Source organism: Sinocyclocheilus grahami, unplaced genomic scaffold (genome assembly GCF_001515645.1).
Source record: "Sinocyclocheilus grahami isolate Dianchi unplaced genomic scaffold, SAMN03320097.WGS_v1.1 scaffold144.1, whole genome shotgun sequence".
Classification (NCBI taxonomy): Eukaryota; Metazoa; Chordata; class Actinopteri; order Cypriniformes; family Cyprinidae; genus Sinocyclocheilus; species Sinocyclocheilus grahami.
In genome coordinates, this window is record NW_015505323.1 from 539,914 (window position 1) to 559,100 (window position 19,187).

At 35.5% G+C, this 19,187-nt stretch overlaps 1 protein-coding gene across 2 annotated transcripts in view; it reads right to left on the reverse strand.

The window, feature by feature from the left end:
* The window catches only part of LOC107591603 (triple functional domain protein-like), a 39,134-nt gene extending 21,558 nt beyond the window's left edge, over positions 1 to 17,576 (reverse strand). For both annotated transcript variants that reach the window (XM_016280800.1, XM_016280801.1), the window contains exons 1-11: positions 17,179 to 17,576; positions 15,793 to 15,984; positions 13,980 to 14,111; positions 13,509 to 13,739; positions 11,867 to 11,989; positions 10,426 to 10,617; positions 9,632 to 9,801; positions 4,407 to 4,581; positions 3,640 to 3,835; positions 1,462 to 1,628; positions 1,203 to 1,322 (exon numbers count right to left, since the gene is read on the reverse strand). In XM_016280800.1, coding sequence (XP_016136286.1) covers positions 1,203 to 1,322; positions 1,462 to 1,628; positions 3,640 to 3,835; positions 4,407 to 4,581; positions 9,632 to 9,801; positions 10,426 to 10,617; positions 11,867 to 11,989; positions 13,509 to 13,739; positions 13,980 to 14,111; positions 15,793 to 15,984; positions 17,179 to 17,406 — 1,926 coding nt within the window. In that variant the 5' untranslated portion in view covers positions 17,407 to 17,576. The remainder of the gene's footprint in view (positions 1 to 1,202; positions 1,323 to 1,461; positions 1,629 to 3,639; positions 3,836 to 4,406; positions 4,582 to 9,631; positions 9,802 to 10,425; positions 10,618 to 11,866; positions 11,990 to 13,508; positions 13,740 to 13,979; positions 14,112 to 15,792; positions 15,985 to 17,178) is intronic.
* Positions 17,577 to 19,187: the final 1,611 nt, after the last annotated feature.

Sequence of the window (19,187 nt, forward strand, 5' to 3'; positions counted from 1 at the left end):
ATATATATATATATATATATATATATATATATATATATATATATATATATATATGTATATGTATATATATATATATGTATGTTAAAATGTAATGTATTCCTGTGATGGCAAAACTGGATTTTCAGCAGCCATCACTCCAGTCTTCAGTGTCACATGATGAAAACAGCTGCTTGATATTTTTATGGAAACCATGATACATATTTTTTTCAGGATTCTCTGATGAATACAAAGTTCAAAAGCATTTATTTGAAATATAAATTTTCTGTGATATTATAAAAGTCTTTATTGACTTTAATGTGTCCGTTGCATAAACATATTCATATACTGATGCCAAACTTTTGAAGGATAGTGTATAGATTTTGTTTTACTATTGTTCCAGACCCAAATTAAAATGTTTAAACTATGGAAATTATAAAAAGTAGTACAAAAAAAGTTTTTTAAAAATGTTTAAAAACATGACAATCCAAACAAAGTGTGACATAAACCATTTATTTATTTGACATAAATTACATCTGTCCCTCATTTGTGGTGTACAGTCACATATAGTATAACTAAGAAAAAAGGTTTGTGGACTTATGAAGAGACAACAGTGTGAGTGAAAGCTTGAGAAATATGAGATATGGGGATAAAAAAAGAAAAGAAAAAGAAAAAGAAAGAAAAAAGTTAAGTTACACTTAAAATATCACAGAATCTCTTTATCACGTGTCACTTCCAATCAAGCCACAATTCTGTCAAATTATTTAAAAATATATAATTTAATTGTATAAATACTAGGTATTAAATTAGCCTTAGCAATACAAAGGAGCCAGCCCTTTTATTTCAGAAATGTTTAAAATATTTACACCAAAGAATGCTGGTAAATAATACATATATTGACACGTGGTGGTAATGACATTTGTTTGTGTAGGAAAAAAGAAATTGTTGGTCATTATTAGTGGACAAATTCTAAAGTAATTAGAGTGAAAACAGTTTATGTTTGCAGCCCACAGGTCAAAAAGTGCCCTTAGTTGAAGAAACATTTGTATGCATATGTATGGGCATGTAAACGCTAATACATGTTGACAAAATCATGGTTTGAGCTATTACAATTACAGTAATGAGTCCATTGTAAGAAACAGGCAAGGAAATAGTGAAAAAGAGGAAAATGGGAGGTGAAAGAAGATTAAGAATGAAAAGGTTTGAACCTAAATATGAGAACTAACCTCGATAGCATGCTGGAACTGCTCGTGCTCTCTCTGCAACTGCTCAGCTTCTTGAAGTGAACTGGCCGTAATCAGACCTGCATTCAGCATTGACTCGCCATTACGGATCCAACCCAGAACCTGCAACAAGTGAAGAGATTAGCAAACACAAATCAGCGCAGTGTAATATACCATATTCAAAAACAGTTGGCAGTATAAAATATATGCTCAGCAGTATGCAGTAAGCTAGTATTCCTTTCTGAACCAGCCTGTGCATTACCTGTTTGACTTCTGCCTGTAGGTGGCGCAGTTGCACACACTGCTCCAGGTGTCTGCGGTGCTGCTCTGCGGCCACGTCCAGCTCTTGTTGCTTCTCATGTAGAAACTCCAGCAGATCATGTACACGGGTGGCCATGTCCACATCACGGTCACACAGCAACTCGACACCTGGAAACCATGAAGAAACGACCACATTTTCAGCTCTCATGTTATTCCATAACAATCATGAAACTGCTGTAATGAAAACTCTTGTTTTAGGACAGTTGAAGTTAAATGAGCACAGAAGTGCTGTAGAAGATGCCGACTCGTAACTGTCATTTCCCATGACGGTGAGAGCAACATTACAATCCAACATGTATACCTGCAATCGGAAAATGTACATAGCTAATACATATGCATACTGCCTCACAGCTCTGTGGCCACTGACCACTGAGAATGACCTATAGCATCATTTATGTGAGGTGTCTCACTTTATGCCAGTCTGAGCTCAAAGGACTGAGGATTAGATGAGGACAATGTTTTAAAGGTAGCGTGTATTGGTCCAAACTGTAGTATACAGGGGTGTATAAAGTACCTGAAACCATACTCAAGTAAAAGTACAGATATCTTACCAGAAAATTACTTTGGTAGAAGTTGAAGTAACCGTTTAGAATATTACTTGAGTAAAAGTCTTAAAGTATGTGATATTTATTGTACTTAAGTACGAAAAGTATTTTTAACATTTTAAACATAAGTATTGAAAGTAAAAGTACAAGTAAATGCAAAATGGAAAAGAAGCAAATAAATATATATAAAAAATGTTTGAGTAGCAAGATTGTGTTCAGTTTTAACTCTTTCTTCCATTTTGAATTTTTGGGTAAGAATAAGAAGCACTTCATCCAGTACTTAGTGTCTTTCATTCCAACATAAGAAAACATTTCTGGAATCTGCATCTGAAATAGCATTTAGATGCGTTTATACGGTTTATGTATCTCAGAGGGGACATGGATCCATTTAACCTGCAGTTACAGATGGATAAATAATGTTTTGTTTTTAACATAAAACGTTGAATACTGATATTTGAAATAATTTAAAACATGAACAAAACAGTCGAAATGTGAAATTAAAACCACCAGTAGGTGACAGCAAGTGACTGTTAATGAGTGAGTTATTGAGATTCAACCGATTCATTCAAACGACTGATTCATTCAGGAACAAAGCATTTGACTGTGTTAATGAATGAATCACTGAATCATTTTTATCAATCGATTTGTCCAAAAAGCTGATTCATTCAATAAGTAAACATCGTCCATTGCTGCTCAGAGATGCAAAACAGTGCTGTGATCTTTGGAACTATTTTCGTTGGCAAAATTGAGCAAAAACAAGCAATATTATGTCTAAAATGTAAGTCACTTATTGCGTTATTGAACTTGTATAAAATGATTATTAAATGTGTTCATGCTGATATTTGCAGAAAAACGGTAGTCTTTGTGTGATATAGATTAAGTTAACTATATTAAATTATATAAACATAAAAAAGCATACAGAAGCATTTTTGCCGTCTACAATTTAGAATGCCTTGAATTTTGAGTTTTAATAGACTAATAAATTATGTGCGTGCACTCTCGGTGATATACTTGATAATGTCAGATCGCACATCATTACAACAACACTTACCATATTATCGCAGACGATGCTGTATCGCAAACCAGCTTTCCTGCAGTCCGTGTTCTTCTGACTTCTGACTATTTTGTAGTAAGTAACGAATATGCTTCGGGGAAATGTATCGGAGTAAAAGTATACATTTTAATTGGGAAATGTAGTGGAGTAAAAGTAAAAGTTGGCTGAAATATAAAAACTCAAATAAAGTACAGATACTCGCAAAAAATACTCAAGTACTGTAACAAAGTATTATTATTTTTTATAACAGTAAAAAGTTGTGCTGATTAATATTTTGCGGAAAATGTGAAAAATTTTTCTCAGGATTCTTTAATGAATGTATAGTTCAAAGGAATAGAAATTAAATGAAAATGTTTTGTAACATTATAAATGCCTTTAATGTCACTTTCGATAAATGTTATGTATAAAAGCATTAATTTCTCTCCAAAGAAAATCTGTAGCAACCCCAAATTTGCACCTGAAGTGCAAATAGCTATTATGTACATATACTGAAAAGCCCATAGTGGCATGTTTGACTCACCAGACGCCTGCACCTCGTTGACGTACTGCAGCAGTTCCTGGCCCTGGTGGATGACATGGAAGGCGAGGTTGTTCATGGTCAGGGCTTTATCAGCGTGGTGCTGCAGTCTCTGTTCGGCCAGCGTCAGGTCTTCTGTGTCAAAGTCATTCATCTGCTGTGACAGCTCCTCGTTCCATGAGTCGAGATCTGAGATAATCTGGAATATAAGATACAACATATGAGCGCAGTCTGAGAGTCATTATTACTAATGCAGACACAGCAAGATCACCCAGGACAATAAACAAAAAGACCTGTCCTGACTTGCTCTTATATGTTGAGGGCAATGTGTGTGTAACTTCCTCCATCGCTTTATAAACTCTCTGAGTGTGTGCTTCTGTAAGCGTGCAAACAGGAAAGAGGGAGTAATCACATTTGGGTGCAGATCATCATTATGCTTATTAATTGCTAGTAAATCATATTAAACATCAGTGAGTCGCAAACTGTGTGCTGATGGGAATATTGCCCTAGTTTAAGGAATAGTTCACTCAAAATGAGGATTCTGTCATTATTTACTCTCATTATTTCCAAACCCGCAAGACTTTTTCTTCTGTGGAACAGAAAAGTACTACAATGAAAATGAATAGGGATTTAAGTATCCACGAAAGAAAGTCATATGGAATGACATGGGGGTGAGTAAGTTGACAGAATTGACATTTCCATTGAATTATTTCCATGAAAAACACACACTGTCCCCCACAGACACTTGATCAAGTATACAGTGAACTCACATCAATGGCATCCCTCTCAAAGATCCTGAGCTGAAGGAAAAGCTCCAGTTTGATCTTCCTCTCCTGGAAGAGCTCCTCCATCTGAGCCTGAGCCTCATCCAGCTGCTGCAGGACGCTCTCGATGTGGTTGATTGAGCTGTTGTGAGGGGTCTTATTGCTGGAGATGGCCGAGTCTCTGCAGGAAGACAGTGCAAGAGCTGTCACAGCAAAGGTTAATTTGTTCTGGTGTCTGCAAGAGCTACAGGAAGAAACATGTTTACTTCTTACAATAATGTCCTTTGGGAAAGTCAAAGCTGTAATAAAAATAGTATAATTTAAGGAATGTTAGGAATTTTCAAGCCCAAGTCTAACGGAATTTGAGGAATTTTTGTTGTTTTCTATATTTGTAGTTTGTTTACACAGACACAATGCTTTTATTTGGATTTCCCGACTCTGATCTCTATTATAGATTGAGTGGGGTCAAAACAAGTAATCAGGAAGGATCAAAAATGACCTCCAGTGTACTCATGATTTCAGTTGTTATACCTCATGAGCATTAACACTGATTAATGCATCTGTTTGACTGATTTATTAAAAAAAGTTTTCATCCATTAGATTCTATAATACTTCTGCAAATTTTTACCATTTGAGATGCTATTTTATCATCTAAACTCATTTGGTTTAGTATCAACCAAAATTCATAGCTACCAATTCAGACTATTTTTGTACATAAAATCATATTAGATGAATAGAGAAAACGTTGCTATAGAAACTTTTGTTACAAACATTCAATCTTATGTTTAATACGGTTTCATGCATCGGTTTTGCTGATTCACTAAAAAGTTTTCAAATGGCAAATAGATTGTAAATTACTGTAAATGTTTATTTTCTGTCACATCCGCAATCAATCAAACTTTTGTTTCATTGTGCAGCTCTAACCTCCATGGGACAGAAGTAAATGATCAGCAGCAACCCTCTACGCACACCTTGGCAATATAATCGCCATTGGCCAATACATTTTTTTTGTTTACTCGCCAGACTGATATACTATTTTACACACACACACGTTTACTTGGCTATCTAAATGGGGACATTACATAGACTTCGATTGTTTTTATATACAGATAGTTATACACTTTTTAACCTAAACCCACCCCTACCCTTAACCCCAACCCTCACAGAAAACTTTCTGCATTTTTACAATTTCAAAAGTAAAAAACAACGTTGTTTACTTTAATTTTATAACAGTTTTACAAATGAGGACATCCACAAATTGAGGTTTTTGCCGATTTTGTCAGGTTTTGCTCACTTTTCGGTACAAATTTGTCTCCAAAATATGGTCAAGTAGGTAACACACACACACACATGATTCCACCCTATCAGCTTATCTTTGTAAAATGGAACCGCTTCTTAAATAACTGAATGTGCACTCTTAACTTCAGCCAATCAAGCATTATATTATGGTATTATGATAATTAAGCACTATTTAATGATAGAACTAGTGATTAGAACTAAAACTTGGTAACCATGAATGAATGCATATTTGTCATTTTAACTGAACTTAGGACTGGTGGTGGTGTTTAAGATATTGTTGGTCATGTAAAAGATACTACTACTATTATTATCTGCTGGGTTCATGAATATTAATCACGTTGTCAGCGTTCGCTCGAACTGATTTGCTGAAATTAAAACAGGGACAGTAATAGATGAGCGCCAGCCAACGAGAGCTGTTCGCGCATTAGCTCAACCCACTGCCGAGAAACCGGCATATCTTCTGCTTGTTCTTAAAAGCTGAATAATTCTAAATGAACTCTGTTATTTTGACAGGAAAATACAACAAAGAATATGGTTTACATGTAGCGCGTCGATTCAGCATGGTATGCAAGACTCTCGCTCTCTCTCTTTGCATGTGTGAGAAACACAGCGCTATCAGTAAAGCGACGGCGAGTCGTGCGCCTTCACACTATTTTACGGTACGTCAAATACAGGTGCGCTGCGTGCTTCATACTGCACATCCATTGAGTACATGACATGATCCATTGAGTGCATCCAAATAGTACAGATCGCTTGACAGAAAGCGAAACTCTCAAGCGCTCAGTCAGCGTGTTTATCGAGTGAAAATCTGTGTTGAACGCCTCTCTCACACATACTGGCGTGTAAAATCTAAGAATTTATTAGCCAATGGCTAATGTTAGACATTATTTAGTCGCCCAGAGTAAGATTTAGTCGCATATGCGAGTGATTTACTCGCAATGTAGAGGGTTGTGCAGAATACTGAACCTAAAACGAATGAAAACTGACAAATATTATGACCAGAAAGAGTATGTGACTTCAGGCTTGAAATTTAAATGTATTAAAACAAAAAGCCAGCACTAATGAGATTAAAAATTCATTAAAAATGTGAAATGATATGGTCCTAAAAGCATCATCTGCGAATGGGAGAGAGGATTACAAGCCCATTGGAAAGATATTATGTAAAATATGCAACATTATCCTCTTTTTATTAAAAAGGTTAATTATCAGGGAGCGCTTTAGTAAGAATTGTACAAAAGGGTGGGGGGTGGGATAAGAAAACGAGGAAGTAAGAGTTTCAAATTAGTCTGTAAGGGATAGAAGAAAGACGGAAGAGTCCTTTCATCCCATCACAAAGGTTACAAGCGGGTTAACTCTGATTAAACTTTATTAAAAACAAATGGCGTAATAAAGTAAAATCACAGTTATCAGGGTAATAAAGGCCCTTGCTTTAATTGATGCTTCAATGCTGGATTGCTGCGGATAGTCTGTTCCCATGGTGATGTGCTTTTATCATACTGCAAGGCTTGCGTGACTGAGAGGACTTCATACGGAATAACAGAATAATCAACACTTTCATCACCGATTCACAACCTCAACACAACCAGAGTTTCGACTCGAGATTAGATTAGACTCAAATACTATGATGGCAGTCTTACGTCTGTAATGTGAGTAACTGAGTGCGATGCTGAGATCCTGATATCTCCTGTGGAGAGTTTGTGTAAGTGCGTAATGTCTCTGTGGTGTGGGCATTCTGTGTGTTGGTGTGAGCTTGGGACCTTTCTGTTTGTACCTCTGGGCTCTAGGGGTTTAATATTACCTCTGCATAATTAACTGGGCGGTTATGAAAGCAGGATTATGTAAGACACTAGAAGAAGAGAGAATAATAGAGCGAGAGAGAGAGAAAATGCACATGGAGGGATAGCCATCCTCAAAATCACAAGCATAGAGAGACCAATTTGCAAGCGGAGGAGGAAGAGAATTAAGCCACGTCTTCAATCTGCTTTCCTTTAAAAAATTAAAATTAAATTCCCGCACCAGTTATTATACAAAAACAAATTGAATATATACAATATGTTATAATATAATTTCTCATATAAAACATAAAACAGATATAATATATAAAATTAATCAAATACCAAATTAATTGCAATTAGCCACTTATCAATGTTTACAGGATTATATTAAAAGTTAAACATCATATTTTGTATATTACTTTATTCTGTTCTATATACAATTATAATAATATAAATTATAATTTATATAATATAAATTATACTATTACTATTCAATTCTAAATTATATTACATAATACTATAATAAAAATATATTATAAAACAATATAAATTATACTTTATACATTTATATTTAATATATATATATATATATATATATATATATATTTTTTTTTTTTTTATTATAAATTATTATTCTAATAACTGGTGCATGTCAATGAATGAAATTAAATCTAATTAAGTGATATGTTGATAATGATTGAAAGAATTGCAATTAATTACATAAATATTTAAAAATAAAAAATTTATTTGTCAGCATATGACTTAATTCGATTTAATTTCTTAACGATTTCACCAGTCATTATATTAAACTAAAATGTAGTAATTCATATAATTTCATATATACTATAAAAATAGATTTTATTAAACAATGTTAATTTGATTTGATATAATTAATGAAATATAAAATTGAACATTTAATTTAAGCTTTATATAAGCAATAATTATTATTAAAAGAAAATTTTAATCTATTGACAGCATTAGTAATATCTTTTCTCTTTGGTGTCCAATGTTTAAACCACACTTTTCTTTTCTGGATCATGTCAATCAAACACCAAACATATTAAATGTTTCCTCAAAACTCTAAATCCATTATTATAAAATTACTATTATTATGTAATAAAAATAAGTCATTTGGGATGCATCAAACCATTCCTCAAGCCCTGAATATCTTGTTATTTTGCAGTACTGTGCAGCCCACTGCAGTAGTGCTGGTAGTCAGGGATTCAGAGTTGTACTGATGAAATGTGGCAGAGCTGAACATGTGAGAGGGACTGGAAGCGGAGCGGTGAGTTTGCCCTGTGGGGGCTGAGAGACTCCACTCCAAACAGCCTCTGGTGCTCTCTCCTTCTCCTTCGCCTGCTTAACTTTCTGTTGAAGCATCTATCTTTACTGAATCTCATCCTTCACGTTCTTCTTCCCACATGCAGATTATACATGTGACCGACTGTTAACACTAGCACAGCTGCACAGTCACTCACCAAGTTACAGTAATGTAAAGAGAGTACAGTATTCCAAATGCAAAGTGGATGCAGGCGGATGGATGGGACCAAATGTGTGCTTGAACCATCCAAAGGTTTGGTCAAGTGAGAATGACTAATGGTTTGCTCGAGTACAAAAACACTGCTGAATAGAATTTCTGATTCCACTTGGCAATTCCATTAACGATTATTTTAGTACTTAAAGAGTAACTGGTCCTAAACATATACAAAAAAACTACTTTTTGGAAATATGCTGTAATTTTATTTTTTTAACTGAAGTAACATTATTTATTACAGCAAAAATATGTCCCAAATGTGTATCTTTAATATTTAAAGCACTGATATCTGAGCATTTTTGACTGATTCATTAAAATGAACTAGTTCATAAGAGTTATTTGTTTCTAAGTGGGGCTACACTGGTTGTATTGTTTGTGAGGAACTGCTGAAGATGCCGCAACAGAAAGATGACTTTTATTGTCACCTGGTCATTCACTCTAGGCTTCTGACTGCAAACTTAAAACTCCTAGGTGGCTCCTTGGTGTGCTAAGATTTCAAAAGATGGCTTTCACACTAATCCAACACTTCAATGGAATCAAACACACCGAAACAAGAAAGCAATTTAAAGGATTTAATGCAGGAGGAGACATGAAAGGGAAGGACAGATGAGAAGATTGTGCACCTGAGTTGTTGAATGAGATCCTCTCCCTCTTTAATGACATTTACAGTGAACTGCAGTGTGGTCTGCTGCTGCTGCCCGAAACGCTTGATCAGGTCCTGAACGGCCTCCACCGACTCGGCATACACATCGTCCAACAATTCCTTCTGCAACTCCTCCAGCCACGTCCACAGCTATGCACAACAGACACATGCATTAATCACTTTATAATTTGCACAGAAAGCTCTAGATAATTCTCTACAGCTCGATAATTTTGCAATTTGCACATTCATCTCGTATTTAATTTAGTTACTAATGATCTGATATTGAGTGTTAATGTATCCGGTTCTTGCGCAAATGTGTAAAACTACACTCTCACAACTTTGAATGACCAACTAGTCTGACATGTTTTGGACTCTACTGGAATCATACAATTATTGTTCACTTGACATTCTTATGGTGCACACAAAAGACAACAAATAACAAATAAGCATGCTAAATATTTAAATCATTTTATGGCACAAAAATCACAGTAGTCACCAAAAAACCATCCCATTATGTATAAAAACGGCAACATTGCTCAGAGCAGGCAATCTGAGGCCTCAGATGCTCTCCAGAGGTGCTTTAAAGACATGAATTTGAAGACAAAGAATTTAACTTTCCTGAGAGGATTTTAACATGCTGACAGTTTAACATATGCTGAAACTGTCCCGAGAGGTTGCGTCTTTTGATTCAACCCTTTTTTTGCTGGACTGCAAAAAATATTCAAGGTACTGTTTTAATTTAGACTAAACTACTCAACCATCCCTAGTTCTTACCTCCTTAACATGAGTGTGGAAAGCCACTGACATGTCTAGCAAGACTTTTCGCTGCTCCACACGCCTTACAAAGTCCTGGATCCGGTCCTCCAGCTGATGGGCGGCCTGATAGATCTCCTCTGGGTCACACTCACCTGTCTGGGCCAACTGCTCCGCAGCTTCAAGCAGCTTATCAGCATTTGTGTATGTATTCTGATAAAGAGGAGACACATATGGTCTATGACTATGAAGATAGGCACTGACTAGTTGACTAGTCTAGTCGTTCTGCCATAAAGACCAATCATAATCACATCAAATCAAATCAAATAATTTCCATAAGGTTAAAAATAGCCCGTGGACTAGTCTACTAGCAGTGATCAGTTATATAACTGTTATACTAATTTCATGTTATATGGATTACTTAAACTGATTCACAAAAATTATGTACTTTTAATTAGATTATATTACATTTTAACATGCTTACAGTAAGGTTACAATTACTTTTTATGTATTACATGATAACAAATTATTCATACATTATTTTGACCTACATATTTACTTGAAGTACACCTGAGATTTTACATTTACATTTACATTTAGTCATTTAGCAGACGCTTTTATCCAAAGCGACTTACAATTGGGGGATACATAAAGCGATTCTTCTTAAAGAGGCAAACAGACACAAGAAGTGGTTGTAATACCAAGTTCTTAGACATTGTTCAAATAAGTACAAGCTAGAAAGAGAAGGAATAAATAAATTAAATATATTTTTTTTTATGATGAAGTCAAGTAGCTTTTGATTTTAATTTAATATTTCAATAATTTATGTTATTGAAGTTTTCTGATGTCGGTTAATGGTCACATCAACATGCAGGTACACAAACAAAATATTTCTACTTTTAGTGTTCAAATTTTTTTTAAATATTAAAACTATTTCTTTTTTCTTTGAGCTAAATTTTTATGATTTAATTTAATTAAATTTCAACAACTCACGAGAAACCCCTGCTGTTCCTTCACAACCCCCAGTTTGGGAACCCTTGACATTTAATGCACTCGACCTTGTTGATAATAAAGGATAGAATATATTTTCTTTCTTTCTTGTATTTTTATAATCAACAAAATGTTCCTATTCAAAACTGTGATTAACACATTTTGAAAAAGTAATAGAAGAGTCATCAAAAAGTAGTCAGAATGTGTTACATTACATGTGTAATGTAATAGATTACACCACTAACTACAATTTTCATTTTCAATTTGTAATCAATGACTTCAGTCATACTACAGTTTACTTTAATCTACCCAGCACTGTTAAAAATGGGTAGTTGGGCAAAACCTTGTGTGTTATTTTACGTTTAGTGATTCTTTATCAGTTGTGCTTTAGACTTAATTTATGCATGGAAGAATACAGAGAAGCCTGCTCAAATAAAACCTGAAGGGAAGGGGAGATTTTAGAGTGGTGAACCTGAGCAACTTCCTCAAAGTCTTCATGACGTTTCTGCAGGGCTCGAGCGCGATGCAGAGATTTCCCCACTCCTGTGTGTTTGCTGAGAAACGCCTCACCGTGGTTCTCAATCCAGTCAAGAACCTACTCACACACACAATGCACACAAGGGAAAACATTTGTATTAATTTGTGAAACCGCAGCAGAGCTTTCCGGTCCTTCTCTAGGTGAGAATGTGTCCTGTTAGATAGATTTTACGGTAATGGGAGTCAAATCAAGGTACCATGACAGGTGATACTGCAGGGTCCAAGACAGAAAAAATTATGCATAAAGGTGTCGTTCACAGTCTAGCTCTCCCTTCTCTGCCTCTCTTCACATCCCCAGCACCCGAATAGTGGTTTCCATGGCAACACTTTCCCTCAGCCACAGAATTAGCCGTTCTGCATTCTCTTGGTCGAATAGCTCGCTGCAGAAAACCACAATCTCTGCACCAATAAACTGGCCCTAAACCTCTGAACACAATGTACAATAGAGAGAGATTCCTAGTATAATGCTATGGCACCGGCTTATCCTTTACTTTAAATTATTCATGACTATTTCTGTTTGTGTGTAAACAATTATAATCCCAGAGAACTTAAGCCAAGATGTTGCGGTGGTGTTTTCTCTCCTGTATTAAAGGCAGTGGTAACAGTAATTACATGCTGAACTAAAGCCTGCCTAGAACTATGAATTTGAAAATCTCAAAAAAGAAAAAAAGTCTGCACACTGCAGTACACTGAGGGATATAAAAAGTACTGGTACTTCAGTACCAAGTCAATTGAAACAACTATACTAGTCTTCCTTTTGTTATCTTTTTTTAGTTATTGATATTTTAGTGTATTTTTTTACATAACTTAAAAATTATTTTATTTTTTTTAATTTTTTTATTTTTTTTTCAAAAATGAATTTATTTTTATTATGAGATTTGAATTATTATGTCTGCACACTGCAGTACACTGAGGGATATAAAAAGTACTGGTACTTCAGTACCAAGTCAATTGAAACAACTATACTAGTCTTCTTTTTGTTATCTTTTTTTAGTTATTGATATTTTAGTGTATTTTTTTACATAACTTAAAAATTATTTTATTTTTATTTATTTATTTATTTATTTTTCAAAAATGAATTTATTTTTATTATGAGATTTGAATTATTATTAAAATGTATTGAATAATTACATGGGAAATCTTTATTAATTTTTTTTAAAACTTGAAAGATACATGCCATTATTATTCATTTATTTTAATATAAAGTAACACAATTACTTTGTAAGTATTACCAAAATTATAATGAAAATAGTTTGACAAAAATAGTTTTATGTATGAAAATTAGTATCAAAAATCAGGAAATCTCACTGATATTAACTACTGAAATTTTATGTTAGAGACAGTTACTTTGGTAACACGGCTCAGTTGCCTGTGGTGTCTTTTCAGCTATTCATGCAGAATCTACTTCCTTTCTTTTGTAGTACCCTCTCATATCATTTCCTTCCATTGTATCATCTTGATGCTTTTTAAATTGTCCCCCAAGGGTGTTATGAAATGCCACGTACAGTTCTCACTACCACACCTGCACGCACGTGGATCTAGTGGGGTATTTTCAGGTGAATGTGTGTACATTTTACCTGCTGAACGTCTTGTTGGAATACACACAGCTGCAGACGTTGGTGCAGCCGGACCTTACGGTGCTGCCAGATGTTCTCCAGCTGCCTCTGGTGATGCAGAACCTCATGGATAATGTCCAAAACATGGTGCACCGCCTTGGAGTAATTGGCAGAAGCCGTCAGCGAATCAGCGCTGCCAGGGGTCAAGGGGCGCTGAAGTTTGTCCAATAAGACTTTTCCGTCTTGGCTCACCTGGAAACGAGCGGGACGATGAGAAAACAATTGTACAAGCCTATTCGACTAAATGAAGATGTCCTGTTATATGCATAGCAACTCTTAATAGCACTATATTTTATAATAACCTAAAATTGCCACTTTAGATGTGCCTGTAATTGCTAAAATGTGCTAGTGCCATTTACTTTGCGATCAGTTCCCTTAAACGTTTTTTTCAAGACTGGCAATTTAGTGATTTCGAGACGTATGTCTCAGTACCTCAGAGTAGGCAGCGGTGATTTGCTCATACAGGCCTTGGTGATGGTGGATGGCGTCCTCCAGGTCCTGTAGCTCAGAGGGCAGATCCACCTCCCCACATGCTTTACACCATGAGTCCACATTACTCATATACTGTAGAAAGACACAGATACACATACATTTACAACAGAATAACAATAATATAATCTCTTCAACCCCTTATAATAAAAGCTGCAATGTACAGTAATGTACACTTCAGAAACAGTAATGAACAACCACAAGGTAATGGACTGGATCTGTAAGTGCCAAGAAGACTAAAACTGCTCATATTATTCTATTGTAAATAAGGCATTTATTTGATGTAATTCTATTTAGTGCAGAATATATTCATTCTATTAGCAGAATATAACACTGCGGAGGGATGAAAGTAGAAGTCGCAGTTGTCAATTCACACATACAATATAAAATAAGGTAAAATAATAAATAAAAAGTTAAATTTTATTTCATTTGAACCTGACTGGAGCAGCTCTGTACAGACCAATGAGAGCATCTAAACCCACAATCAAGCATCCACTTGCAAAAATACCCAATCCAACTTAATTTTCAAAGCTTTGCTATGTGACCGTTCAACACTAGCTCTGAGGAAGATCTGAACAGCTTGTTTTTTTCCATCTAAAGTGTACTTCGACATACAAAGTGATTTCTTGACATCATTTTCTCCTCAGAACAAGATTTTCCCCCAAATCTTCATTAAAATTCATTCCAAGACCTTAAAACAGAATGTACTTTAAAAATTCATGTTAAAATAAAGGCAAGTTCTAAATTGAACATCTCATAACTCTCATCACAATGGTGTACAACATGTGCATATTTGATTGTATATTCCAGTATATTATGTCCATATAGAGCTCTGACATCAAAAGAAATGGAATGAGTTCAAACTAATAAGAGCAAAAGCAGGACATGGTGAGAGACGTGCTTCATATGCCGCACTCTGAATGTCAATTCAAATCAAATTGTCTTTCATCTCATCTCACTCTTCCTCACAGATGAAGAGCAGAACGGGTTGAGCGTCTGGTTCCTCAACTCAAACAGAATCTCATGCATGAGGACAGCCAAAACCAGACTGCCTTGTGATTGGCAGTTGTGGTGAGGCTTAAAGGAATAGAAATCTCTGGAAGAGAGATTGTTGTTGATATAACATCTCAATGAAAACACTGCATGTGTGAGAGGAATATTTTATCAGGGAAAGAAAGCTTCACCTGTCCTCTCTACTGCAGTCTCTCAAATATCATGTTATTTCACTTTCAGCACAGACAAGTGAATATTGACATTCCAAATAAAAGGCTTAATTATTAAAACCAGCCTCTCATTATATTATATGCTCACTATAATTGTTTCACTCAATATTTATGTATTCTATGTATTTTATGCTTAGAGTATTGTGCTGTTAGCTTAGCAACATGCTACCGTCAAACTCCATTTAAATCAATTGCACATGCTGTGCAGAGTGCTATGTAAGTTTGCATGTGATGCTGTCATCTATGTAAAGCCTTACGAGTTTCCACTTATGAGGTTTCACGAACTTAGAAGGCAGTTCACTACGTCTTAAGACAGATCTTGTATTTGCTTTCCTGAATTTATCTTGTCTTTGAATTTCTTGCTGATGCTTTATTTGGTATTCTAAATTAATCGAAGCCAAAGTCTGATAATCACTCACCAACCATGTGAAATCCATTCCTCTTTTCTCTCGCTCCAGAAGTAATTAGGAAAAATCAGTCACACATACACTGATCTGAGAATATGAGAAGATATTGAAAGTGTTTGCTCTAACCTGGTCGCATTTCTGGTGGAAAGTAGCAGACATCTCCAGCAGGGCGCTCCTCTCGTCCAGCGCAGCAGCAAAGGCTTTCCACTCCTGCTCCAGCTGACCTGAGATCTGTTTGATCTGCTGGGACGCATAGTGGCCCGCCTCCAGCAGACGGTTCCCCACCGACATGATGCGGTTTATGTTTACATAAACATTCTGTGGGAGAGGAAATAAATTACTACCAAACACAATCCCAACACAAAACGATTAATCATTAGGTTTTTAGTGTTTTATTTTTTATTTATTCAGACAACTAGTATAGAATTTTGTTGCCTATAACATAAAACTAATTATCAACTTCATGGTATCAACCACAATTTTATTATCAATGCAACACTAATTCAAACTGATGTCCTTTCACAATATCACATTTTGAATAACTGCTTTCGAACAGACTGTTCACAAAACTGCTATTAGAAGACAACATTATACATCCCAGCAGATTCTGTTTAATATGCAAGTCAATCATCAGGAGAAGATCAGTAGTAGTGTGCAAGTCTGATTACTTTCTGATCAATAACAAAAGGCACAACATTCAAAAACTGCTCATTGAAAATGAATGAGTGTCTGAATCCTTGTCTCCGTTTTCTCTCAAGTAGCCCTTATCATTAGCAATAAAGAGACATGGGAACTACTCTACCATTCAAAAGTTTGGGTCCGTAAGATTCTTTTAAAGAAGAAATTAATAACTGTAATAATATTTCACGATATTATTGTTTAACTGTACTATTCATTAAAAAAATGCAGCCTTGGTGAGCATTAGTCTCTTTTCAAAAACATAAAAAAATCGTACAGACCTCAAACTTTGGTAAAAATCAGTGATGAACCATTAACCACATGGTTCTGGAAAATACCTTATAATGGCTTTTAACATAAAAAGTAAATTAATGCTATCATTAAACTTTTATATCAACATCTGAAGACTTACCAGAGCTCAATATGCCTACATCCTCTTTCTGCCTCTTTAAACAGGAAGTGATCAATACGTCTCTCTACAGTAATGGGGCTTTTTAAAGGACGCCCCAACATGGCCCACAGCTGGTGGGCAGCCACCCAAACAGGAAGCACTTAGGTGGATCATGCTCTATATGCTCCATCTCTGATTATATGATGAGTCACCATCTCTGAATAAAGTATCGGCTCTTACATTGAAAAAATTAAAACCATTACACCATTACACATCTTAAAATGGAAGAAAAATCCTAGTCTAGCCGGTTTGTAAAAGAAATGGCTGTGTGCGCTTAGGTTTATGCTGTGGGGGCATTACAGGAAACAGGATATACGTAGTGAGTGATGCAGTGACAGTGACATTTTTACTCGTTTGTGAAAATTCAATTGAAATATTCTCACCATGCAGTTCATGGCAAAGTGGTTGTGCTGGGTCTGCAGCTCCATGGCGTGGGGGTGGTTGTTGCCGATCTCAGTGTATCCAGCCAGAAACAGCCCTTTGTTGTGCATGATCCAGTCAAACATCTGCAAAGAGACAGCAATCACACACGTCAGGCACACATTTGACTGGAAGCAGGTTAAGTGCATGTATGTGTGTGCTTGTAATGTAAGACATCCCGTTGGGAGCATGTTTCAGCATGGGCATTGTTGTGTTCATATAGCTGAAATGGATAAAAATAGAAAATCATAAAAATGACCCATTTCTCAGGAGTAAAGAATAGCTGCTGGTTTCCTAGCAACATGCAAATCTTCCACCCACTATGAGAAACACTGAGACGAATTAGTGAGAACTTCTGTAAATATGTGCGCAGATTCAGGGCCTGTTTACACGACAACGTTTTCAGCCAAAAAACTGGAAACTTTTTATGCGTTTTGCCAGTTCGTTTACACGACAACGGACAACGGACAAACGTTTTGGGGACTGAAAAGGCATATTTTTGAAAACGGGTTTCAAAGTGCAAGTTTTTGAAAACGCCACCATTGTCATTTCAGTGTAAACACCCAAAACGGGAATCTTTGAAAATTTTAAAGGCAAGCGCGAACAAACAAACAACAATGGCGGAGTATATATACTGATTTTGCTGTTTAAAGAGTATGCTAACGCTTCTTCAGCAAAGTGTGGATTTACTTCACCAATATTACATGGCCTGGCATACGTAATACAGCATTTTTGGCCATTTTCGCCAAACGCGAATCGTTTTGAAAACGTTGTCGTGTATATGTGAAACTTTTTAAAAATGCAAGGGAAAAATGTTTCCGTTTTTGACTACATAGTTGTTGTGCCTCAGAATGCAAACACAGGGTTTGCTTCAATTTAGAGCAGTCGTTCTCAATCAGGGGGACAGGGGCCCACTAGGGGGCCTCAACCAACTTCCAAGGGGGCCACAGGATGACTTAAAATTATTTAAATTAATAAATAGTTAATATATTAAGATAATCTGAATTAAAATTCTACAAGAAAGATAAAGTCCAGATTTAATCTGAAATTAAATAACAAGAACATATATTTCTTAAAGCTTCTGGAATCACAAAACGAATTATGGTTAATTTATTTAATATATCAATATCAATCAAGTTATTTATCAACAATTTAATTCCTGTGATTGAATTTGCAATGTATTTGTCTTGCCCTGTTTGCTTCCATTTTAAGTGCCTTTTTAACTGTCACTTGAAAAAATTTTTCAAGGGATGAGTCAAAAATATTTCTGGTGGAAAACATCATTATGCCATAAATACTGTAAAAATACACACACAGTCAAACTTGACAATATACAATATATAATACTTAGCAAGCAAAGCTGTAACTGCTTTATGTTTCTTGGGACATTATAGTTTAAGCTTTAGTAATTTTTATGTGCTTTTGTCATTTTATTAGTTTTTTCTTTTCTAATTTTAGTACTTCAACTTAAATATTTTGTTTCCGCAATATTTTTTATTTCAGAGTTAGCTAACAATACTGATGTAACAAAATGAAGTCAGAAAAGTTCCACTCTTCCATTCATTTATTTCTGAACACATTTGGTTAGTCTGCTCTAAGAGGACTAAAAAATAGTGTGTTATTCTTTCTACAAATGAATAGATGGGAGGACAGAAAAAAGAAAACAAATGTGCATGAGTGGGCTTCATCAAAGCCGTGGAAGAGGAGAGAGCGGAGGTGTGGGTCTCTTTTGTGAATTCAAGGTAAACGTGGTCTAAAACTATTCATCGATTCAAGTCCTGCTGCCATACAGGCATCTGCAGCCTTTCACAGACACACATCAACATGAGCACGCTGCCCATTTGTCCATTAACTGCAATGAGAATAATGTGAGTTATGGACTGCATTTGCTTTTTTTTGCCTTCTGCTCTTTTGTTGTTCAGTAATTATGAGAAATGTGGCATGTCATGAGCAGTGGGCGAGATGAGAGCTT